This window comes from Puma concolor, chromosome A2 (assembly GCF_028749965.1).
Source record: "Puma concolor isolate L17-30 chromosome A2, mPumCon1.1.hap2, whole genome shotgun sequence".
Taxonomy (NCBI): Eukaryota; Metazoa; Chordata; class Mammalia; order Carnivora; family Felidae; genus Puma; species Puma concolor.
This window is the reverse complement of record NC_141668.1, coordinates 47,094,653-47,119,757: the sequence shown is the minus strand read 5'-3', so window position 1 is coordinate 47,119,757 and position 25,105 is coordinate 47,094,653. Positions and strand designations below refer to the sequence as shown.

The 25,105-nt window shown below is 41.9% G+C and overlaps 1 protein-coding gene across 3 annotated transcripts in view; it reads left to right on the top strand.

The window, feature by feature from the left end:
* Positions 1-23,108, top strand: part of ITPRID1 (ITPR interacting domain containing 1) — a 105,356-nt gene extending 82,248 nt beyond the window's left edge. For all 3 annotated transcript variants that reach the window (XM_086693180.1, XM_086693188.1, XM_086693199.1), the window contains 5 exons: positions 13,525-13,607; positions 14,672-15,961; positions 20,583-20,710; positions 21,930-22,041; positions 22,507-23,108. In XM_086693180.1, coding sequence (XP_086549306.1) covers positions 13,525-13,607; positions 14,672-15,961; positions 20,583-20,710; positions 21,930-22,041; positions 22,507-22,812 — 1,919 coding nt within the window. In that variant the 3' untranslated portion in view covers positions 22,813-23,108. The remainder of the gene's footprint in view (positions 1-13,524; positions 13,608-14,671; positions 15,962-20,582; positions 20,711-21,929; positions 22,042-22,506) is intronic.
* The last annotated feature ends 1,997 nt before the right edge of the window (positions 23,109-25,105 follow it).

The following is a 25,105-nucleotide window of genomic DNA, read 5'->3' as shown; positions in this document are numbered from 1 at the left end:
TAGCACACAGTAAGCACTCAATAGATAAATGTTTGTGGAATGAATGAATAAATATAACAAACTTCTTCTAGGAGGTAGCTACTCATCAGTTTTAAGATTATTTTATTGTTTAGGAGGCATACCTTGTGAATTGTGTGTTTCAAAGAAAACATATGTTGGGAAAGATGTCCTGGGATATTTTTCATTGCTATCAAAATAAATAGAAAAGCATTCTTAGTATTTTTCCTTAGCATCTATGCTATCCTTAATGTGTGGCTTGTCCAGTAGACAAGCTCTTCAAAGCCTGGGCTGCATCTTTCAATTCTCCTCATTGTCCATCCAGTGCCTGGCACAGGGTAGCCAATCAGTAAATGGTTGTTGTTATATGAATGGGAATATATATAAAATAATTTTACCAAAATTTAAAAAGGCTTGGTAGCAGAACATTAGTAGTGCAAAGAAGAAAAGAAAAGAAAAAGCTGACATGGAAGATATCCTCTAGAGAATCATCAGCATAAACAGGACAAAGAGAAGTAAGTGAGTAAATATTACAGATATGGAGGACAATGCCCAATCCTCTGTTCATCTTTTCTCCAAGCTTGAGTGAGTTGAGGTCCCTAAAAACCCAAACCTCTTTTTTATTAAAAAGCAGATTAATCAGAATTAACATGAAAGAATATAATGCTATGAGAAAATTAATCATGGCAAGGCATTTTTAGTTGTCAGGTTGATTGTACAGAGTATATCACTCAAACAGGAAAGAGAAAGTATATCAAAGTGTTTGACTAAAAAGAGTTTGAAAAGAAATTATTTACTATGGTGGGCTGGATTGAAGGAACCAGTAAGAGATTGGGAAGTACCCCCAAGACTAACAAGAGTACAAGGCCATGTCTGAAAAGACAGACAGAATCATGCAACTGGAGCCAGATCCAAGTGGAAGCCTTAGAAGAGAACACCTCACCAAGACTCTTACTAAAAAGGGAATGCAGCCATTTTCAAAAAGCACCTTGAAGGAAGTGGGTGAATAAATACTCCATATTATTTCCCCTGCCCTTCAACCTCCTACTTCTATTTAACACCTTCCATCAGTGGAACACAAATGCAAGCTTGGAGCACAGACGGGGCAGAGAATGACCTGAGCGAGGCAGTAAGGTAAGGAAGGGTGAATGGAAAGCACCAGCACACAGCTGGCTTCCCTGAGAGCCCCCTTTGTCTCGGATGCAGCCATGAGTCTCACATCTGTCCCCTAGAATGCAGCTAGATGAAAATCATAAGCCTGATTCTTGAAGAATCTCTTAGTTCTCTAGCTTGGTGAATCTAAATGTTTGGTTTTTTCTTTTTTCCTTTTTGAACCCTGGATTATTACTTTTGATGAAGTAGACTGCCACATAAAAGGGATACTTCCTCCTATCTGAGGATTTGACATAATCATCTGCCAATCAACTGGTTAACTCAAGCAGGAATAACGTTTGCTCCCAGACTGGAGCAAACAAAAAACGAAAAACATTTGGACTGGTTGTCTCTACAACTGTGGCAGTCGAATCAGTACAGAAATTAAAAGCTACAAAAAAATCAGCATTACAAAATCTGCAATCCACCCATTGCCTAAGATGGTGATGGGGACATTGTTCATTTTACCCTGGGAACTTCTAATTTTCTATTTTCAAATATAGGATAAGCACTGGATCTAAATTTAAATGTGTCATTACATTCTTCCAGGATAATGAATGCAGGTTTGCTATTAAAAATTGGATCTGTGCCCCTTCTTTTTTGTCTCAGGAATATCTAATAAATAAGAATCTATGTAGACAAAGAGGATATGTAATTGAAACAATACAATCTTTATAGATTCTTAAAAATGTTCTGTTTTAGAAATATGTAATTGAATTAGAATTCTAACCTGTTTCATTCCAAAATTCTGCATGACCAAACCCCTAATTACTTTATTCCACTTAGCTCCAGGCACACTGACTTCTTTCCTCCTGTGGGTGGAAACATAGCTTGTGAGGGGGGAGGGAGCAGAAAGAAACATCACAAGTCACTCCCTGTGAATATATTACTCCGTAGTGTCCTTTTCAACAATTGTCAAGGTAATTTGTTGATATGATGATTTTTAAGAAAATGGTATTGAAGAGATGCCAGAGGAAGCAGTGCGAATAATGCATTTAAAAATACAATGGTCAGGGGTGCCTGGGTGGCTCAGTCAGTTAAGCGCCTGACTTCAGCTCAGGTCACGATCTCGCGGTCCATGAGTTCGAGCCCTGCGTCAGGCTCTGGGCTGATGGCTCAGAGCCTGAAGCCTGCTTCCAATTCTGTGTCTCCCTCTCTCTCTGTCCCTCCCCCGTTCATGCTCTCTCTGTGTCTCAAAAATAAATAAACGTTAAAAAAAATTTTTTTTAATACAATGGTCAGACCATGGGACCAATAGAGAGGGATTTTTGTGCTCACTTAACCTCTCAACAAACATCCTCTTAATAGATGGCCAGAAGATAGTGGAGGCACATTTTAAATTGGAATTTGTTGCTGAAGAATTCTATACCCTTTCAAATTGTCGTATATTTAGTAAAGCATCATTTCAGATAAAGTCTCAGGAATTATAAATTACATAGGCATAATGCAAATGCCATGAAAATTCTTAGAAGAAACATGACAAAACAATTCAACAACAATATCCTGGATCTAAAACCCAAATCATATCATAGAAAGCTGAATGTAGAAGAAAATATAATTTTCAGCAAATACAGATTAATTAGGGAGTCAATACATACTGCTAATTCTTAATGTTGCTAATTGTAGTTTGAAATGTTTGCATATTTTAAGTTATCACCAATTTAATTTAAAAACACTCTACATGCTTTGTGAATTACCAGAGGGGAAACAGCAATCATGAAAATATAGTATACTTGGCAAAAGAATAAACATTAAAATTTAATTATATTAATAATACTACCAAATATTAAGGCCAGGAACCAGGATAAGTGTTTTATATTATTGCCTTTAATCCTCACTGAAGTCTCTGAGATAGCTATTTATGGTGCAGTTCAAAACCAGGTCTACTTAAATGTGATGTTTGGGGGTTATTAATATAACAGTAGGATAGCAAATCCACATTATTACTTGTATCCCAGTTTTCACTGATTTGTATCAGCCATTGGTAATGTCGAACTGTTAAATATTCTAAGGCTGAATTCCAGCTCAGCAGAAGAGATTGTCGTGAACTATAAGTGATGCCTATTTTCAGATTTTCATCAAGTATATCACATATTTGCTGAATGAATTCCAGTTATAAAAATAGAAAACATAAAATTACAAACATTGAGACCAAATGCATATCTTATGAAAGTAGTTATAGATGGAATAGTGCATCTAACAAAGGAAAAGACTCAAAAGTCATTTAAAAATTTATCCACATTTAAAATAAGGAATCACAGAAAACCTAAAAGAAAAATGAATGGGCCAAAATATACCACAACGTATGCCAATGCAAAAAAGAAAAAACAGGAATGACAGCATTACTATTAGATACTATGGAATTTTTTTAAAAAAGAGGGACCATATAAAAACTTATGAAATAAGTCCAAAGCTATCTTAAGAGGCATAGACATAGTCTTTTCTCTTTTTAGAGACATTAGAATGAAAATAAATTATCTGACTAATGACATTAGAAAATAAATTTTAAAAAATAAGAATTGGGGCTCCTGAGTGGCTCAGTCGGTTAGATGTCTGACTTCAGCTCAGGTCATGATCTCACGGTTCATGAGTTCAAGGCCCGCATTGGGCTCTGTGCTGACAGCTCAGAGCCTGGAGCCTGCTTCGGATTCTGTGTCTCCCTCTCTCTCTCTCTCTGCCCAACCCCTACTTGTGCTCTGTCTCTCTCTGTCTCTCAAAAATGAATAAATGTTAAAAAAAATTTTTTAATAAAAAATAAAAATAGAAAAGTAAGAATTACTATCAATCCAAGAGGTAGAAATCCTGAAATATTAGTAACTATTGCCAAAATTAAAAATTATCAAAAAATTGTATCTTTTAAAATGTGCCATAGTCAGTGGTTTTATGGCTGAGCTCTTTTAAAAGTTTAAGGAAATAATACAATATCAGCTCTCCAAGCTGCTTGAGGGCATAGAAACAGACAGAAACCTACCCAGTTATTTGCCACACAAGTGGCACAATTCTTATACCACAGTCTGAAAAAGAAATGCATGTGTTCACAACCACACACATGTGCACACACACATTATAAGGAATTTTTGGAAAGAAAAAAGCTCACATCTATTATGTGAAAAGAAGCAGATTATAAATTGTGTCTGTTATGATTTTAATTTCACAAAATACACACAAAGACAGGTGCACAAAGAAACTGTGATGGATTTAAAGACCTATAGACATATTATAGTAATTTTCCTGCATGGTTAGAGTATAGGTGATTTTTATTTTCTTACTGACATTTTTTCATTTTCATAATTTTCTTCACCAGCATGTACTACTTCTGCAATGCTAAAAAACAACTAATGGTATTAAGCCAAAAGAAGCAGCTTAGAGAAGCAGCTTTTCTCTCTGTGTCTCTGTCTCTGTCTCTCTCTCTCTCTCTCTTTTTATTTTTTTGGTAATGATAAAGAAAGTTCATTCTCACTAAAGAACAGAGGAAAGACTGCTAAGCCTAGAGCAATAAACGAACAGAGACAGAGAGAAGGAAGAAAGGGAAAGAGAGAAAGAGAGAAAAGAAAAAAAAAAAAAGAAAAAGAAAGGAAGGAAGAATTCCCAGGTAACAAGAGGTTGAAACAAAAATGTCGAGAAGGCACTCATGGAAGTTATAAAAACCTTATGTAGAAATCTTGATAGGATAGAAACTCCTCCGTCCAAACCTGCTGGCATAGATGGAAGAATCAAATTGCTTCAGGAATATTTGCCACAATCACGAATGTTCTCAGCCATTCTTCGGTTCTAGGATCACAGTCAAGATAAATATAAGCTCTGTGAGGGCGGGTACCTTTGTTGATGTTGTGCAGGAGTTTCTAGAACAGTGTAGGATCCCGCAGGGGCCCAGTGAACGTTTGTGAAATGAAAGAACGAGGGTTTGCAGTAGAGCACCCCCCGGCTCTGTGTCATGCCTCTTCTCTTCAGAGTATTCTCAGTGGCTTGGCCCACAGCAAGAATGGGTTTCAAAGCCAAAGGTAACACCAACAGATTTTAGAATGAAGATCAAAATCATCTTGACAGGATTAGCCAGACCAAATTTCACAAGAAAACAAAATAGAGACTGATCTCAGTATAACTCAACTGGGAACCCAACATCTGACTAGACTAACCCTTGGGCTGTGTGGATAGGAGTGAAATATTCAGAAGTAGGCAAAGGGGAATCCTCCTGTACTCCATGTTGGTCAGACCACATCGCACCTACTGAATCTAGTTCTGAGTTCTGGATCGTATAGCAAACATTACTGGGTAATGCTTATTCAAAAGTACAAGACAATGGCTTAAAAACTCTGCCCTGTGAGGGCTGATTTAAAGGATCTGGGGATATTTAAGCTGAGGAGGAAAGGCCTGGAGAGTACAAGAGAGCTGTCTTGAGGAGAAGGGATTAAACATGTTCGGTATTACTCCCTGGAGCAAACTGTGACCAAGAAATGGAAAATGCTAAAGCAGATTCAGCTCAATATAAGAAGCATTTTATAAAAGGTATGATATGCTCTGACTCGATAGAAGTAGGTCCCTGTCACCACAAACGTGTAAGCACTAGCTAGATGGCCATCTGTAAGGAATGTTCTGGAAGGGATTCCTGCATTGGATGATAGGTGATACCATTCTATCTTCCAACCTGGAGAACTGACTTTTGTTTGCTCTATAAAACATGTAAAATTCATTTTTAAAATGCCTTTGGGGGAACACAGCCTCTGGAGTCCAGACACTTCACACTGTCCCTATTGTCTTGCATTCTAGCTGCTTCACAAGTTTATGCCATGCCCAGCTCCTGAGGCATCTAAGTTTGCATAGTCTGTAATGTCCAGTCCAGTTCCAAGATAATTGGCCTCTGTGACTCAACCTCACCACAGAGCTGTCACAGAATTTTCTCCCACTAGGAGGCAGAAGGGAGGGGAACATGGCAAAGAAATCGGTGAAGTATAATAGATCCATGTAGACAGTGAGCCCCAATTTAAGGCTGAACTATTCTGCTCTATACAACTCCAGTACTTGGTACACCCCCTAAAGACTCCTTTTCTTTTCCTCCCTCCCTCATTTATGTTTCAATTCCATAGACTTCCTTTCTCCTGAGCCTCTAGGAACTCAGACTACATTGAGAGTAAAACTCTCTACTTAGGATTCAGAAGTTATTATCAGCTCAGCTCAGAAAAGCAACCCTTTGAGTTGACTTTTCTGACTACTTTTAGCCATTCCAGAGACTCAGGGCGGGGCCCTGGCTCCTCTGTTCTGTGGTTGGTGTAATGCTGCCACCTGCTGATTATTCAGGCAAAGTGCCTGAGGCATCTGTCTCCTGGCGGGCAGAAATGTTTCAAACTTATTAGGCAGTGAAGTAGTCTTACCCAGGCAGGGTCCACCCACCTGGGATGGTAAAATCTAACTCTGTGAAGACAGTCCTGTGCTGAAAAAAGTCATTTCTAACAAATATTAATAATGGTAAATATTAATGATATTTATTAATATTATTAAGTTATTAATATAATTTATTGATGATATTAATAGTGACAGAATTCTAATTGGTAATGTTACTCTGTCACAAAAATTTATATATATATATATATATATATATATATATATATATATATATATAATCTTTTACAGAAAGTCTTCAAGTATTCGTGTATCCAACATGTATTATTAAATATTACCCTCATCACAACCCACAAGTAATCTATCATTACCACATTTATTCTTTTTCCCATGATGAAACATTCAGAGAGCATAAATGGTGTGCCCTAGATCACACAGCTAATAAATGAGAGAGTCAGAATCTGAATCTAGTAGATCTGGTTCCAGATTTTCTAAATGACTCAGTTATGGGACCTGTATGGATCTCAGTAACATATGATGTAGAGAAGTTAGCCCCCTTGAGTTACAGGATTGGCAGAGTGGGGGACCCAGCAGTCTAAAAGGGGCATGACAAACCCATAAGATGGCTGATGGTGGTTTGGAACAGGATCCCTCCCGTAGTGGAGGGTTTGAATAATAAGATCTAGCTAGGAGAAAAAGACTGGTAGGTAGAGGTAAGGTGGGAAGTCAAAGCCCCAACCTAGTGAATTAAGGAGGAGCTGTAGTTCTTGGGCATATTAAGAGTCTGTGGAAAATTCCATTGTAGGTGATGAGGCTTCTAAAGTTCTCCCAAACCTGGCCTAGATGGCTTCAGCAACTGAGCTGGGTTGGCCTGGGGGTGCTGGTAGTACTTCCATCACTCCCACCAGAGGCCATACTGTCTTCCCATAAGTCTTGCTCTCCATATCACTTATTAGGTGTGAGGACATAGGAGTAACAAACAAACACGTTTGAATTTGTCTGTTTGTTTCATCATCTATTGATCTATTGTAGCCACCCTGGGTGGGGAAGTTTCTCACCCTTTGTATCATTTAATCGCTACAACCTTAAGGGAATGTTTAGAATTTTGCAAACCCAATTTCAAGATGTTTATTGTCTAGTTGCTGAAAAGGTGGTTTATAGGCAAGAAAGATTTTTCGTTTTCTGAAGAAACTAAACCATCTGTAAACTGGCCCACATTTTGCTTGGTGACTCTTTCTAAATGATTCAGATGCATGTATTTGACTCCTAAAATACAAGATAAACAAGCCTCTATTCCTGGGAGAACTATGCCCAATTCCACCATTTGATCTCACCATCAAAGAAAAACTCTCAAAATCTGGTTGTTTCACAAATACACTTAAATGAGTTTCAGAGGTTATTTTTGTTGTTTTTGTTTGTTGTGCTTTGCACTAGTGTAATTAACTTAAGGTAACGGTTATAATTTTTAAACATCCATCTTAGAGGAAATTACTCTTTTTACCTTTTAGAGGCCCTTTATGTAGTGGTTGTTTATTTCCATTTGGACCAGATTGATATGGACCAACCAGCATATGGAGGAATGAACTCCAACATAGAATTTTGTTCTAGTACTTGAATGCACAATTTCATCTTAGACTTGTAAGAAGAGGAATAGCAACCATTTTATATGAAGCTTATACTCAATAATAGTAATTGGTTAGGGATTATCTAGTAAGTTCAAAGACTAATGAGGTACCTGGAGTCCTTCACAGCTTGCGGTGCAAATCTTGCACCAAAACATATAGAAAGAGGAAGAGGTTCCAAAGCTGTTTTGTCCGTCCTTCAGCAAGGTTCAACCCAGCTATCAAATATCTCTGGGCCCTTTAACGTTTACATGGTATGAGGACGGAGAGTGATTGGTAAAAATCAGTCCCTTCTTGCTTTCTCCTGTCCCATGCTCTGTCTACTGCAAAGTGGTTCTGGGGGCTAAGTAGAATGTGGGTCCCAAAGCACGTAAACTGGAACAGGAGTCTTGTGTAGAAAACTCTTGATGATCAGCCATCCACTCTGGAGGGCTAGTCAGTGGAGAGGCCCCAGCCAAAGTGATCAGGGCCCTTGGGTGGTACCAAAAAAGTATTTGACATTCTGCATTGAGAGTTTGAAAGGTTTCTGCCCTAATCATCATTTATTTCATAGCCATAGTTGATATAAGGAGAAAAATAGGTGATTTGAAAGACAAAACTAAGAGCCTAGAAGACTAAAAAACTAAAACTCTAGAAGAGTTTTAATATTGGTTGAGTTAATTATAACAAGAGCAGTGAAGTCTTAAATATTATACCATATTCTGTAAATATTACACAAGTAAATTTCCTATAATAAATATACAACAGGTATACACTATTTACTTTGTCAACAAGTAAACAAGTATTCTGTTACCCAGGCTAAGGTCTCTGTAAAGATTGTACCTCATAGTTAAAGGGAAACTTCAGAGGGAGTTCCTTCCATATAAACTACTCAGTTTTATAACAGGTGATTGTTGGTTCGTTTGTTTTACTCTCCTAGGTCTTTGTTATAAACCTCACACTACACTGTTAGTGTTTTTTGTTTAAATTTTTTTTTTAACGTTTATTTATTTTTGAGACAGAGAGAGACAGAGCATGAACGGGGGAGGGGCAGAGAGAGAGGGAGACACAGAATCGGAAGCAGGCTCCAGGCTCTGAGCCATCAGCCCAGAACCCGACGCGGGGCTCGAACTCACGGACTGTGAGATCGTGACCTGAGCTGAAGTCGGAGGCCCAACCAACTGAGCCATCCAGGCGCCCCTTGTTTAAAGAGTTAGTTGTTATTTTAAAAGATTTAGAGAATTGAAAAAAAAATCTTTAAAACTTACCTGCACCTTTTTTTCTTACAACACTGCAATGATGTCACTCCACTGTCTTCTCACTTAGATCATTTCCAGGGAGAAACTCTCTGCCTTCCTTAACTTTGTTTCCTTTGTGTATAATGTGTCTTTTTGTTTCTGGCTGATTTTAAGACTTTTCTCTTCATCATTTGTGTTGGAAAATTTCACTTTGATGTACCTTGGTACAGTTTTCTTCTTGGTATATATTTCTTGTGCTTGAGGTTTGTTGAACATCTTGAAAGAAACTTTTTTTTGAAACATTTCTTCCAGTGCACCCCCTCCTCTTTGGGATATTCCAATGACCTACATGTTCCATTACTTGGCTTGTCCCATGGCTCACAGATGCTCTTTTGATTTAAAGAAATTTTTCTTTAATCTCTGTTTTTTACACTTGACCTTAGCCAAAAGGCTGAAAGCTATAATGTCTGTTTTGTATTAGGGATACTTTCTACTGCTATGTCTTCAATTTCATGAATTTTTTCTCCTGCAATTTCTAAAATGCTGTTAATTCCACCCAATATGTATTTTACCTGAGACATTGTAGTTTTCATTTTTGGAATTTCTATTTGGGTATTTTTTAATATCCAGCAGTCTCCTCCTTATCATATTTAATCTTTCTTCTAGCTTCTTAAACATATGGACCATTGTCAGACCATTATCCTGGTAGGTAATTCTAACATCTGTGTCAGTTTCAGTTTATTGGGTTGTTTTCCTCACGATGGGTCATACTTTTCTGCTTCTTTACATGCCTGATATTTTTTGTTAGATGCCAGATATTGTAGATTTTACTTTGTGGGTGCTAGATATTACTCTATTTCCATAAATATGCTTGAGCTTAGGTCTGGGACACAGCTGAGTTACTGGGAAACAGTTTGATCCTTTCAACTCTCACTTTTAGGATTTGTGATGTGGGGGGAAATGCTCATTCTAGGCTTAATTAGTCCTCACTCCTGAAGTAAGACCTTCTGAGTACTCTGCCTCACCAGTGCTCTGAGAATTGTGAGGCTTGGGAATCTGGCTGATGGAAGCATTGCACTATTCCAGGCCTGCATGAGTGGTAGGCACTGTGCCTTTAATCTTTTCCAGTGATTCTTTCCCTAGTCTTTGGTGTTTCCTCAGGAGCTGATCAGCCCTCCGGTAAATACTAAGGGGGGTTTCTGTGAGTTATCTCTTTGTGAAGATCTCTCCTCTCTTCCACTCTTCCCTGCAAACTCCAGCTGGCTCAGCCATTCCAGACTCTTAGTTTTATCTTTTCAACTTAGGGAGTCTGCCAGGTTCTGCCTGGGTCTGCCCTCCCTCCCTACACCACAGCCTGCAAACCGTCTCAAGGCAGGAAGCTGAGTGATCATAGGGCCCACATTATTTGTTCCTGACTTTCAGGGACAGCTACAGCCATTTTTAATTATCTGATGCCTGTACTCTTGAAACCATTTTTTCACATACCTTGTCCAGTTTTTTAGTTGTTTCAGGGGAGGGAAATATAGTTCTTATTACTCCAGCTTGCCAGAAGCAGAAGTCTTCTTTAAGTCTATAACCAGAAACCATTTTCCATGTTTTACCATTAACTATAGAATAAGAGGTAACAGCAAGGTTAAAGACATTGTTTTCTCAAATTTTCTCCCATCGCTCTAGGTTTCAGCTATTAAAAACTTACAGTCTCATATTAAAGGGCTAGTATCCAAAATCTATAAAGAACTCCCCAAACTCCACACCCAAAAAACAAATAATCCAGTGAAGAAATGGGCAGAAAACATGAATAGACACTTCTCTAAAGAAGACATCCAGATGGCCAATAAGCACACGAAAAGATGCTCAACATCACTCCTCAGCAGGGAAATACAAATCAAAACCACACTGAGATACCACCTCACGCTGGTCAGAGTGGCTAAAATGAACAAATCAGGAGACTATAGACGCTGGAGAGGATGTGGAGAAATGGGAACCCTCTTGCACTGTTGGTGGGAATGCAAACTGGTGCAGCCCCTCTGGAAAACAGTGTGGAGGTTCCTCAAAAAATTAAAAATAGATCTACCCTATGACCCAGTAATAGCACTGCTAGGAATTTACCCAAGGGATACAGGAGTGCTGATGCACCTGTACCCCAATGTTTATAGCAGCACTTTCAACAATAGCCAAATTATGGAAAGAGCCTAAATGTCCATCAACTGATGAATGGATAAAAAAATTGTGGTTTATATGCACAATGGAATACAACTTGGCAATGAGAAAGAATGAAATCTGGCCTTTTGTAGCAACGTGGATGGAACTGGAGAGTGTTATGCTAAGTGAAATAAGTCATACAGAGAAAGAAAGATACCATATGTTTTCACTCTTATGTGGATCCTGAGAAACTTAACAGAAGACCTTGGGGGAGGGGAAGAAAAAAAAATGTTAGAGAGGGAGGGAGGCAAGCCATAAGAGACTCTTAAAAACTGAGAATAAACTAAGGGTTGATGGGGGGTGGGAGGGAGGGGAGGGTGGGTAATGGGCATTGAGGAGGGCACCTGTTAGGATGAGCACTGGGTGTTGTATGGAAACCAACTTGACAATAAATTTCATATTAAAAAAAAACAGTCTCTGATTTTTAGATTTTCACTTTAATGGAGGCTGAATTAAAGAATATGGAGTTTATAAACTTAGATTCTACAAAGCTAAGCTTCTTTCTCTTTACTCTGACCCCAGGATGGGATAGTTGGAATTTGGGTTGGGGCGACCACCTCTGGAACCACATCTCCACCAATTATCTCTGTTCAGACAGATGGGCAGTTAAGACTGGTGGGAGAGAGTCCTACGAGGAGATGAGGTGCTGCTACCCTTATTAGTGGGGCTTCCCTTGAGGGCTGGATCCAGAACACTTAAGCAGAGGTTGGACTGCTTGTTTGTGTGCTTTTTGCTTTTAACTCCTCTGCAGCAGCTAGTGCTTCAAGCAAAGGTAAATTCCCCGTTTCTCACTTAGACCCACACCCAACCTTTCTCCTAGGACAAATGAGGCTCCTCTTTCTGCTTCTTGTAGAAGAAGAGCTATTCTCCAAATGCCCTCTGCCCAGGTGACTTCCTCTTCTAACCCCATGAAGCATTTCTTATTAAAGAGCAGCAAAAAAATCCTACAATTTAATCTTTAGCAAGTTGATCCTCCAGTAGCCACCCATATCCCCCACCCCCGCTAATGTAACATATCTATGCAAAAAGTTCAAATAGATTTAGAATTTCCAGACGCTTATGTTTACAAAGTTGTTATCTGCCCTCACTTAACACTGTTCTTTCTCTGCCCCTTCCAGCCTATTGCAATGACAAGAGAAGCAGTCTAAAACATGAGCACAGACTTGTAGTCATATAGAGTCCAGATGAAGCTAGCTAGGTTCTTATCTAACATTTCATTAAAAAAAAAAAAAAGAAAGAAGATATACATGTCTTAGTTAGGGCTGCTATAACAGAATACCACACATTGAGTGGCTTATAAACAACAGAAATGTATTTCTCCCAGTTCTGGAGGCTAGAAGTTCAAGATCAAGGTGCTGGGCCATTTCAGTGCCTGGTGAAGAGCCACTTCCTGGTCCACAGATGGTCACCTTCTCACTGTGTTCCTGCATGGTGGAAGGGACAAGGGGGCTCTCCTCTCTGGGGTCTTTTTTATAAGGTACTAACTCTATTAATGAGACCTCGGCTCTCATTTCCTGATCACTTCCTGAAGGCCCCACCTCTTAATACCATCACCGTGGGGGTTAGGATTTCAACATATGACTTTTGGGGGCCATAATATTCAATTCATTGCCAAATATATACACACAGATATATACATTTTGTTTTTTATTGTTTTATCAGCGTGGCATTTAAGACACATGCATTTCCTGCTGGATTTTCTTCCCCTTAGTCAAGACGCATCACAATCATTTGTTATTTAGTTTTAAGAGATGGTAGTTCTTTTTACTTTATTTCATGTTTTTACTCCTTGTATCAGGAAACCAGTGGCACGATTTTCCATGGGCCCTCTGACAATCGATAAAGTAAATCCTTGTAATTCCCTCCTTCATCTACATTTCTGCATTGGGCATTTATGAGGATCTACGGCATGTCGGGCACAGAGGGGGTTTGATCTCAGTCCTGTTGACAGCCTATTTCCCTTCACTTACTCCAGGCCTCTTTATTTCTTTCTACAGGTGCCACAGTGAACAGAGAAAACAGCTGCCAGTCTGACAGCAGCGGGTTCCTGGATGAACCACCAGAACCACTGCCCCTGCAGGTAGAAAGTCCCTGGAGGGCTGGAATAGGAGTAAAAAGAAAGATAAGTAGATAACACGCTGCCACATTTGGAAAAGGGCAACCAGCCCTTAGAAGATATGCACCCTTGGGGCGCCTGGGTGGCGCAGTCGGTTAAGCTTCCGACTTTAGCCAGGTCATGATCTCGCGGTCCGTGAGTTCGAGCCCCGCGTCGGGCTCTGGGCTGATGGCTCGGAGCCTGGAGCCTGTTTCCGATTCTGTGTCTCCCTCTCTGTCTGCCCCTCCCCCGTTCATGCTCTGTCTCTCTCTGTCCCAAAAATAAACAAAAAACGTTGAAAAAAAAATTAAAAAAAAAAAAAAAAGAAGATATGCACCCTAGGCACCCAAGGGACAGGGGACGATGAAGTCACAATAAACAAGGTGCCATAGGGACACCTGGGGGGCTCAGCCAGTTGAGCTCAGGTCATGATCTAGCAGTCCTTGAGTTCGAGCCCTGCCTCGGGCTCCTTGCTGACAGCTCCAAGCCTGCCTCGGATTCTGTGTCTCCCTCTCTCTCTACCCCTCCCCCACTCAACACTCTGTCTCTCTCAAAAATAAATAAACATTAAACAAATTAAAAAAAAAGCAAGGTGCCATAAAGCTTAGCATTCCTTTCCTTTTTTTTTTCTTTTGACTTTGCTAAATAACGAAGGTGAGCCTCCTAGAGAGAAGGTCCCAGTTAAAGTAGTAAACTAACATACACCTGAATTTGTAACCCTGATCTCCTGACTCCTAAGTCAATGGTAATGATAAAGAAACGACACACACATTTTTTTTTTTTCCCGAGAGAGAGAGAGCGTGCGTGTGTGAGCTGAGGAGGGGCAGAGAGAGAGAGAGAGAGAGAGAGAATCTAAAGCAGGGTCTGCAGCTCGGAGTCAGAGGTGGGGCTCAAACCCATGAACCATGAGATCATGACCTGAGCCAAGATGAAGAGTCAGACGCTTAACAGACTGAGCCACCCAGGTGCCCCAGACACACCCACTTCTTAAACCGAGTGCCTCCACCACCCTCCCGACCCATTTGCCTTTATCCTGGTTTCTCACACAGATGCCTTCCTTGCCAAGCATCCAGAGTCCTGCTGAGGATGGCTGTAGACAGCCGAGGGATCAGAGCCAGCATGCAGTCTCACCCCAGGGCTGCCAACCAGAGTCAGATGAGTCTGATTACAAGGGTATGGTGAGCACATCCTTTCCATATCAAGGCTGGAGTCTCTTGGAAGAAAAGGCCTCGATACAAATGGCGGAGAAAGAGTCTCAGTTTGATGACATGGAGGAGCCACCACGGCCACTGACTCCGGACAGTGCCCTTCACAGGACCAGCAGAGGGGGAGAGCCCTCGGGGAAAGGGAGCCACGTGAGGCAGCCCCCACCCATGCCCCCAACTGAATGTGAGACTGTGGTGGGCACAGTCACCTCCACACGTGATTGTCCTCTGGGGTTTATGGCGACCCATATCGCAAAAATGAAGGACGGGTTGCTGAAGCCTGAGGGGCCTAGGGAAACACATGTGCAAAGCCACTGCTGCGAGTTCCAAAGATCACCTGGAATGGAACCTGCTCACAACAAGTTCCTCCATGTTGACTCTGAGGCCCCAACCGAAGAAGAAGGCAGTAAAACTTATTCTGACACCAACAGTATCTTACCGATGGGAGAAAGTCCACCACAGCACGACCCCAAGCCCAGTAACATCGTGCCCTATACAGTTGACCTCATTCAAATATCCGGAAAATCCATTCCCCACCTAGGCAAACTGGCTGGAGATACTCCCCAAGCAAAGCCAACATTTAGTGCTTTGGGTCAAATACCACCTAGGGCAGAATCTGAGATGGAAAACCTTCCTCCAAATGCTGACTCAAACACTGTTAGCTCCAAGGCTGTGACCGTCCAGATGTCCTCCAATCTGGCATCAGCTGCTCAGAATGCTGTGGCTCTGGGGACTGATTCTAAAGGAACAACTTTAGAATGCACTCTGTGTGACCCTGTCCCCACAACAGAACCAGGACTGGAGACAGAATCAAGACAGTGCAGTGATGTTTCCATTCAGACCTATATACGTGAGCCTAGGCCCTGGCATTGCTCTTCGGCCCCAAGTCTCACCAAATCTGCCTCTCTAGACACAGGCTTCCCTCGTATCTACCCAGCGGGCATCAGCCATGCCGTATCCGCTCACTGCTGTGTCTGCTGTCATCACTGTTCGCACTGCCACTCAGAGAGGCAGAGCCCCAACCCTGCGCCGTCAGCCTGTAGGCACTGCCCATGCTTCCATAATCATCTGGAGGCCCAGTTCATGAAGACTTTGAACGTCCTTCAGGACACTACAGTGAGGGAGTTGTGTTCTGTAAGTATTCATCTCTGCAAAGACGGGAAGACAGATGGAGCGATACCACCTTGGGGATAATGTTCAGGCCTCCTGAATGCGGGCACTGAGGGCATGCCTTTCTATCTCAGATCATGAGTAGTACCTGTAAAGTGTTTTATAGCTTACCATATATGCCTTCAAATTTCTTCTTATCTGATGCGTCCAATCAATCACCTTCTGAAGTAAGGAGGCAAATTTCATTATTAATCCCCATTTACAGAGGGATCTAGAACAATAAAGTCATGTGTAAGGTTATAAACAGTAACGCATCTGTACCTCATCTCCAATTCAGTCTGATTGAACAGTTCTCTGTCCTAAATTCACTTAGCTGAATAATCTAGCACAAGGTATGAACGCTCTCTGAGCCTGTTTTATAAAATAGGGAGACTATTCATGCCACCAACACAGGCTTGTTTTAGGTTAAGTGAGAGATTGCTTGTGAAGCACTCAGCACACTCAGGCACTCAAAACAGTGCCCAGCACACAGAAAGCCCTAGAAAATACTAATTGTATGGCTGCTTCTGAGACATAGCATGGGGGGAAGCTCAGAGCCAGGTACAGGATAAGGACTGGCTCTGGAAGCCAGGCAGGAAGACACTGATTAGAACGAGGACCACCGATTAAGCCTGGGCCAGTGCCAGGGGTGAGTGACCCTCCATGCAGACAGAGCCCTCCTCACTTCTCTAGTTGGTGTTAACAGATGACCTTGGGCCCACGTAGCCCCAGCTGTGCGGAGAGATCTGGCAAGTGGAAATAGACCTTTCTCTTCACTTGACACTATGAGACATCAGCACTTCTGCAGAAAATACAGGGATTTTGCATCTCATTATGCACAATGACCATCTTTAGACTTGTGTGTGGCTTTCAAATGAGTAGGCGTTTAAATGAGAGTGTCCATACAACCAGCTCATGTCTTCTAAAACCTTGTCTCACATTATCTTAGCCTGCTCTCCTCCTAGAATTCACAATTATCCAAAAAAAAATGAGGGAGCACCTGGGTGCCTCAGTCAGTTAAGAGTCCAACTTCAGCTCAGGTGATGATCTCACGGGTTCAAGCCCCATGTCGGGCTCTGTGCTGACAGCTGGGAGCCTGGAGCCTGCTTCAGATTCTGTGTCTCCCACTCTCTCTGTCCCTCTCCAGCTCACACTCTGTCTCTTTCTCCTTCAAAAATAAACATTAAAAAAATTTTTTTGATGCTATTTTTACAACAACTTGATCTGACATTATACATCCTGAAATGCATAGCATGTCAGGTTCTATTAGATGACAGTGCATTTCTCCGTATTTAGATTCAAGGAACCACAAACATACATTCAAAGAAAATAATCAGCACACACACGTGCATTATTATACTTATGTGCGGGTATACACACATGCACACACACACACTTGCAGAAAAGCAAGTAAAAATGGGGGAATGCATTCACCCATGAGAGGAGGCTACTTAAACTGAAGAACAAACTCAAGAATGAAGAGAAAAGCCATCTGTGGTGAGTGAGTCTGGGTTTGTAAGGCCTGAAAAATATTCTGGAGAAAAATGTCTCTAAATCAGATGCTAAGTGCTAGCTAGGACTACAAAAATTATTTATAAAAAAAATTATCTGGAAAATGGATCTTGAACCACATGAAGATTATAGGCAGGGATAGGTACTATCTCTTACCTGTCAATGGAAGTTCCAGCTGCGCATTGAAAGTAAGTGCAATTTTAGATAAAAGACTCAGAAAAAATCCCCATCTCATCCCCTTACAGAGAAATATGTAACTGTGCAGAGACTCATTTGACTAATTGGCAGATTCCATTTTTGTTGTCCTGTGAGTCATCTAAAATAATGGTTTGTAGGTATGATTAATTCTTATATATGTGTGTGAATTCTTCATAATAAGTTATTAATTTAAAAAAAACTCTCCAGGAAAGAAAATGATATTATCTGAAAAAGATTTTTAGATATTAGAAAATGCTTCTATAATGTTTATTATTTAGATTTAAATAAAAAGGAAGCATACACAGAACATAGAAAGTAATCAGAGCCAACTCAAAAGTGAAGTTTCAATGTTTTCTGGTGCTGTTGCTCTTACTATTGAAGTTAAAGTCTGTTTTAATGGGCTTGGGTCAGCAAAGTAGGCCTTCAATTAACCTTGGGTTACAACCCAACACTTATATTGGAAAAAAGAGTTCAAAACAACTTCTTTTTTGTTTTCCTTGCCGAAATTTTTCCTTTTTTCTGAAACTACTTCTATACCTGTTCTAGAGCTGAAATGTAGCTTTAGTATTTCCAAATGACCAGAAGATGGCAGTGTTTCAGAATCTTCCACATCACTCCCTTCTCCGGGACCAAATGGCCATCAGTTACTCCTAAATCCCAGCCCTGCATGCCTTCCAATCACAAAGGGTTACCCTAAAATAACTAGATGAAGCATAATATTTAATGTGTCTAATGCTCAGCCTACTTGAACGCCATATTTCCATGCCCCTGGCCTCACCATCCCTAGAACTTGTCAATTAGGACCATTCAAACAACTCACTCTTTTTTTTTTTTTTTTTTTTTAAATTTTTTTTTTCAACGTTTTTATTTATTTTTTTGGGACAGAGAGAGACAGAGCATGAACGGGGGAGGGGCAGAGAGAGAGGGAGACACAGAATCGGAAACAGGCTCCAGGCTCCGAGCCATCAGCCCAGAGCCTGACGCGGGGCTCGAACTCACGGACCGCGAGATCGTGACCTGGCTGAAGTCGGACGCTTAGCCGACTGCGCCACCCAGGCGCCCCAACAACTCACTCTTAAGAAACGAATAACTTCTCCCTGTGTCCAGCTACACTGTAGTTAATAATCCCTGCTATAACTCAGTTAGATCTTGAGAAGAGAATAAATGAATCAGGATACCTGGGCTTGAAATCTGCCCTTTTTTGACCTTGGACAAGTCAGTTTGCCATTCCGTTTCAGAACACTTCTCATAATAAGAGCCCTCCGTGGCCTCTAAGATTTTTCTGGTTTCAAGAGCCCTACTGAGGTCACCTTTCAAGCATGCTTGTCAACATCAATAACAGTTCAAAGACTCCTCTACCTGGTTCGAATGTACTCACACTGAAGCCAAAGTAATTTGAGAGTTTTGCCATGTAAAGTATGTTTTTCATATAAAAATATTAGAGGACGGAATCAAAACTGAACTCTCAAAGCAAAATGATGAGGAGTTTTCAGTAGAAAAACATCACTTGAAGGAAAATATATCCATTGTGACAATTTTAGTAAAAATAACCATGAGGCTGCCAGGATTTGACCATGGCGTTTTGGGGACAAGAGTAAGAAATCTGGGACTTCCTAAAAACAGGGCTAAGAGGAATTAACACAGTTGTAAGACCAGTCTCTGTGGAAGGAATAAGAGGAAGTTGAAAGAGGGCTGCCATGAAAATCAGTTTCTTTTAAAGAGCTTTCCAGGGGTGCCTGGGTGGCTGAGTCAGTTCAGCATCCGACTTCAGCTCAGGTCATGATCTCACCATTCGTGAGTTCAAGCCCCATATGGGCTCTGTACTGACAGCTCAGAGCCTGAAGCTTGCTTCAGATTCTGTATCTCCTCTCTCTGCCTGCCCCCCATCCTCATGCTCTGTCTCTCTTGGTATCTCAAAAATAAATAAACATTTAAAAAAAATTAAAGAGCTTTCCAGAAGCTCTACCAGGCCTGGGAGAGAGAGCATTACAGTCTAAAAAGCATTAATGTCACTTAAAGTCAGATGGATGGAGATGCTGGCGTTCTGGATCATGCATCTATTCAAAGCATGATCCAACCTGGGCTGGAAAACTAGGCGGGTAACTAGTAAAAATTCAGCAAATCGTGAGGTTCCTGACAAATGGACTGGGTTTAGGGGCTGCAGGAAGATACATAAATTAGGAAACCAAGGCAGAAGCACAGTCATGCAGAGAAAGTACGATTTAAAGAACGGTTCACATCAGGAGCAATAAGGAGCAGGATAGGGAGAATAGACAGAGTTCAATTCTAGATTCACTTCATGAAGAGAGTAGGATGCCTCATCTATGTCTGCCTTACTCCAGATGAGCTTGTTAGCTACATGGAGCTGATCCTGCAGATTTCACCACCAGGGATTGTGGTTAAGCAGGGCTAAGACTAATAAGAAAATATTCTAAGCAGACTTTCTCTAATCAAACACATACCATCCAGACAGATGTGTTCAATGTTATTGAGATTCAGAGTGAGGCAGTATTCAGCACCCAAATTAAACAAGATTTAACAAGACTCAACTTTTCTAAGCACAAGCCCTTGCTCTGGGCGTTTGTCTACTGCTCTCCCTTATCTACATCCTCGCACCCCCACATCACCTAGTCCTCCAGACAGCCTTTCTGTCTCTGGGACATGATGCCACCAAGGGCCATCCTATAACAGCTGCTCTTCTGTCCCAGACCAGTATTGCCTCCACTAGCCTGGAGAAGCCAAAGGCTGGCCTTTCCCTCTTTTCTCCCCCACACATTAGCAATAGGGCTCCACTGCAGACCAGGGAGCCCAAGTGGGAAGGCAGGCTCCGCCATGGTGAGCTCTTGCAGTGAATCAGGAAGGACTCCCTTCTCAGCTCTTTTCTAATTGTTCTCAGTGCACAGTCCAGGAGATGGAAGCCATGAAGACGGTGTGCCAGTGTTTCCGGGAGCATTTAGAGGAAATTGAACGGCACCTTACAGGACAGCAGGCACTCTTTTACAGGGACATGTCAGAGGAGGAAAGGTAATTATTGAAGAGAGTCATAAAAGTAAGTAGCAGCCCACACACCTGGAGCAAGGAAAGGTAATCAGGGCAGGACAGATGAGCACCAGGGAGCAGGATTAATGAGAAATGAGTCCTTTTCCTTTGCTTTCCTGTTCTTGTCTTTGCTTTCTCAGTGGGAGTCAGTGAGAGCTATTTGCTAGATAGCAACACTTACTCTTTAAGGCCAAGGCTATTTGAGGTCAGAGGATGGGCAGTCAGCTGGGAAGAGGGGGGTGGCCAGCAGGATATCTTCAATTGATGTCAATGGGACTTATGCAAATGTAAATGTTGAAAATCTGCATTATTTTCACATAGATTAAAAGCATATATCCCAAAAGTAGATTAGCCATTGCCTGGTCCTGAAGGGTGGGAATAGGGTTCAACTGTTAAGGGGCACAGCTTTTATGGGACAGATGGAAGCATTCCTAAACTGCCTGGTGGTGAGAGATACCACTTGGCAACTTTACTAAAAATCATTGTAGTATACTGTTAAAATAGGTAAATTTTGTGGGATGCAAATTATTCTGCAGTAGAATTGTTTAAAAAAGAAAGGAAACCTGGGGCGCCTGGGTGACTCAGTCGGTTGAGCATCGGACTTCAGCTCAGGTCATGATCCCATGGTTTGCGGGTTCGAGCCCCGCGTTGGGCTCTGTGCTGACAGCTCAGAGCCTGGAGCCTACTTCTGATTCTGTGTCTCTCTCTTTCTCTGCCCCTCCCCTGCTCAAGCTCTGTCTCTCAAAAATAAATAAATTTAAAAAAACATTTTAAAAGAAAGAAAACCTGCCCTGGTAATATACCTATGTCTGCAACTGATACAAATAAAGAAGGTGACATTCCCTTTTAAGAAATGCCAGAGGAGTGAGGCACCTGGGTGACTAGTCAGTTAAGCTTCAGACTCTCGGTTTCAACTCAGGCCATGATCTCATGGTTTGTGGGTTTGAGACCTGCATTGGGCTCCACGCCGACCTTGCGGAGCCTGCTTGGCATTCTCCTCTCTCTCTCTCTCTTTCTCTCTCTCTCTCTCAAAATAAATAAACTGAAAAGAAAAGAAAAGAAAAGAAAAGAGAAAAGAAGAGATGAAAAAAGAAGAGACGAGAAAAGAAATGTCAGAGGAGTGACCTCCATCTTGAGAGAGACGATGGAGGACTGCGCTTGGAGGTGATGTGAAATTTGGTGATTTTCTATTCTTTCCGTGCAGGGAAGAGGCAGAGCAACTGCAGACTCTACGCCAGGCCCTGCGGCAGCAGGTGGAGGAGCTGGAGTTTCAGTTAGGAGACCGGGCTCGGCAAATCAAAGACGAGATTCTATTGGTACGAGGCAGTGGGGTGTGAAGATTGATCACATCCTGCCCACCGTAGGAGGGATGCGTTAAATCAAAACCTGATTGCACATTCATTTCAGATGCTAGGGTTATGTGCCTCTATTTTAAATATAAAGAAACTGAAGCCCAGAAAAGTGCATCACTTGGCTCAAGGCCACGTGGCTGCCTAGCTGATGGCAGTGCAGGATTAGAACTCAGGTCATCTAATTCCTATGCCAATCTTTCCTCCTGCCTTGTAAATAAGAGATAAATATTATTAGCCATTTCCCCAAAGAGAATAAGAAACACAACTTTTGAGCTAGTATGGCTTAGTCACTTCCAGAAGCTCCTGCTAGCTCACAGAGCCCACTCTAGAGAATTCCTGCCCATGAGTACCTTTCCCACAAGTCTGGCTTAGTTATTTGGCACAAATATGGTAAGTTGTCCTCTCTTTCTTTCCTTATTTTCCTTGTAGCAGTTTGAGCTTCTCACAGAGGAACAATGGAAACACTATACAAATCTGCATCACTGTGACTGGACAGAAGAAAACGATGGCCAGACTTCGTGTGCTAAAATCCACTCAGCCATGGCCTCCCAGGTTGCCTTTCTTCTGGACGAATACCAGCAGGTTCCCGGATCAAGCGTGATCCATACGGCTGCCTGTTCTCCACCCACCTGGAAGAGCAACACCAGGATGTCTCCTCCAGCTCAGGCTGAGTCAGGTCCAGTCCCTTTGTCAAATTGTCCTATTGGAGAAAAGGATACAAATGACTTCCTCTAGATCAGAGCCGTTTTGATGACCTTCCTGCAAAACATAAGAGCACATTCTCACCAGACAAGGAAATCTAAATTTCCCCCCAAAAGGTGTCTATCAATTCTTCTTCATCTATTTTTGAAAACATTCTACTCTGGGGGGCAGCTGGGGGGCTCAGTCGGTTAAGTGTCTGACTTTGGCTCAGGTCATGATCTTGGGGTTCATGAGTTTTAGCCCAGCGTCGGTCTCTGTGCCGACAGCTCAGAGCCTGGAGCCTCCTTTGGATTCTGTCTGTCTGTCTGTCTCTCTCTCTCTCTCTCTGCCCCTCCTCTGCTCATTCTGTCTTTCTCTCAAAAATGAATGAACATTAAAAAAAAATTTTTTTTTTAATATTCTACTCTGGGGATGACTGGGTAGCTCAGTCAGTTAGGCCTCTGACTCTTGATCTCAGCTCAGGTCTTGATCTCAGGGTCATGAGTTCAAGCCCCATATTGGGGCATGAAGCCTACTTAAATATACATATATTCTACTGTTGTTGAACCCAGGAGAAACTCAATATTTCAATATTCATTCAATACAGAATAAATGAGCACCTACTGTGTTCCTGGCAGAGGGAATACATGGTAGCCAAGATATATGTATCTTGGTAGCCAAGATGTTAGACAAAGAGAGAAAATAACAACAAACGAGTAAGATAATTTCAATATTGACAAACGCCATCGGAGAGGATAGTGTGGGAACAACGTAGGGGGTGGTGTGGAAGAAAAGCATATGGCATTCCTGAGGGTGACAAGGAAGACCTTGCTGACAGGAGGCTATTTGACCAAGACCCAAAGAGTGAGGAAGAGGAAGCCATGTGAAATTCTGGGGAAAGAACCTTTAAAGCAGAAGGAATGGGAACCTTAACGGCCCTGAGACAAAAACAGCCGGAGCCACTGAGCACATGAGTGATGGGAGCACGGAGGGAGACGAAGTCCACGGGACCCATTGTGCACCAGAGTCTGAGAGCAGATCCTTCTTCCATGTGGAAGCCATTACAGGCTTTAAACAGGATTGTCATATAGTCAGGGTTACATCTAAAAATCACGCGGACTGCCTGTGGAGAACACACCGCCGGGGACTTGCAGCTAGGCAGGACTTCCGGTCATGACACCATTGGTATAATCCCTGAGGTGAGAAAGTGTCAAGCTGCTTCCATGCAGCTGGAGAGGTGTGTGAGGCCGCCATCCCAGGGAAATGCAGGATGCATTGGCAGGCTTGAAGTACTGAAGGAATGCTAAGGAACAGGGAATAATCGAGGAATGGAATCGTCAGAAAAACCTCATGGAAGAAGTAACCCCTTGAAAGAAGTTATAATTTGTACAAGACGGGCAAGTGGAGGTCACTTCCTAGCACAGAAACTAGGAGGCTAATTCTTTTGAGACTACCCACTCCCAGAATGGGTCTCCTAGCCCTTCTCATGCTTCATCCTCCTTGCTTTTCAGAAACCTTTGGCTTCGGTAGACCTCTCCTACCCTCTGGACCATCCCACAGTCTCTTCTTTCTCTCTCTCCACACCCACTTCCCCAATATGCACACTCAGTCTGCAAACATCTTTAGCTCCAGTTCCTGCCCTCTCTGGAATTCCTGTCCAGCACTTTCTACTCTCTGTCAGATAGTTTCACCCGGAAGACCTGCCTGTATGTCTCACTCAGCATCTAACACTTATCCTGTTATTTCCCAAATCAGTTCATCTTCCTGATACTCTCTGTTGATGGCATCACTGTTCTCCTTGACATGCAGACTCAGAACCACAAATTCACGTTGTCACCTCATCCTCCTTCACTCTCTTCCCCCAGAATCAATGAACACATCACTGCTGAGTTTACTGCCATAATGCCATTCCCACAAGCCCCTTCAGAACCTGTTACCCGGTGAAGACCCAACAGAGGGGCCTCCTAACTGCCTCTAGCTTCCTTCCCTCTGAGCTATACTGGTCTCTGCCAAATTGGTCTCCCTCATGCATCACTTGGGTCAAATTACACTGGCCCAGCAAGAACTTTTAGGATATCCTAGAGACTTAGAGAGAAGTCACAAGATCATACTTCCCAGAGCAGTCTTGCACCAAAAAAACTCTGTGTCTTGCCATTATTATGCCCCTCTCCGTATCTCCAGTTGCCTCATTTCCCTTTAGTACATCCCTGTTTTGGCTCCTACATGATGGTTCAGCTTCCAGCCCCAACTTGGCTCCTGTTATATTGCATATATATCCCCCTAAATTGTCTTTTTCTAAAATTATTAAGCTTTTTCCTCTTTGTCTGGGTCAGACTCCAGGCTCCCT